The following is a 368-nucleotide window of genomic DNA, read 5'->3' as shown; positions in this document are numbered from 1 at the left end:
GCGCCCCTGCAGCGCACACTCGTTGCTGGGGCCCGCGCTGGCGCCCAGCATCCCCCGCTCCTTCCGCCGCCGGAACTTGCGGAAATAGTCCTGGATCAGGAAGGTGGCGTAGAACTTCCCGACGGTCACCTCCTCCTCTGGGGAACACGGACGGTCAGGGGGCAGCTGGGGGTCCGAGGGGACAGGGAAGGGGACACGGCCCTCACGTACCCTCGGGCGGGGGGAGGACCTCGTCCAGCAGCTTCGGCTTTGTCCTCTTCCAGATCTTCTTGACCACAGCACGAAGCTCCTTGTTGGCCACATCCAGGTTCCCTGCAGGGAGGGGACATGGCAGGGGGACACACAGCCATTGTCACGCCCCACTCGCC

General features: G+C 66.6%; 1 protein-coding gene across 1 annotated transcript in view; it reads right to left on the bottom strand.

The window, feature by feature from the left end:
* Positions 1-368, bottom strand: part of LOC103618144 (voltage-dependent L-type calcium channel subunit alpha-1F) — a gene marked incomplete at its 3' end in the record, with an annotated part of 29,285 nt that overhangs the window by 1,915 nt on the left and 27,002 nt on the right. The window contains 2 exon segments of the mRNA XM_017736712.1: positions 3-137; positions 211-345. Of these exon segments, the coding sequence (XP_017592201.1) occupies positions 3-137; positions 211-345 (270 nt within the window).

The sequence above is a fragment of the Corvus brachyrhynchos genome, unplaced genomic scaffold (assembly GCF_000691975.1).
Source record: "Corvus brachyrhynchos isolate BGI_N302 unplaced genomic scaffold, ASM69197v1 scaffold660, whole genome shotgun sequence".
NCBI classification, from domain to species: Eukaryota; Metazoa; Chordata; class Aves; order Passeriformes; family Corvidae; genus Corvus; species Corvus brachyrhynchos.
This window is presented reverse-complemented; position numbering and strand designations above follow the sequence as displayed.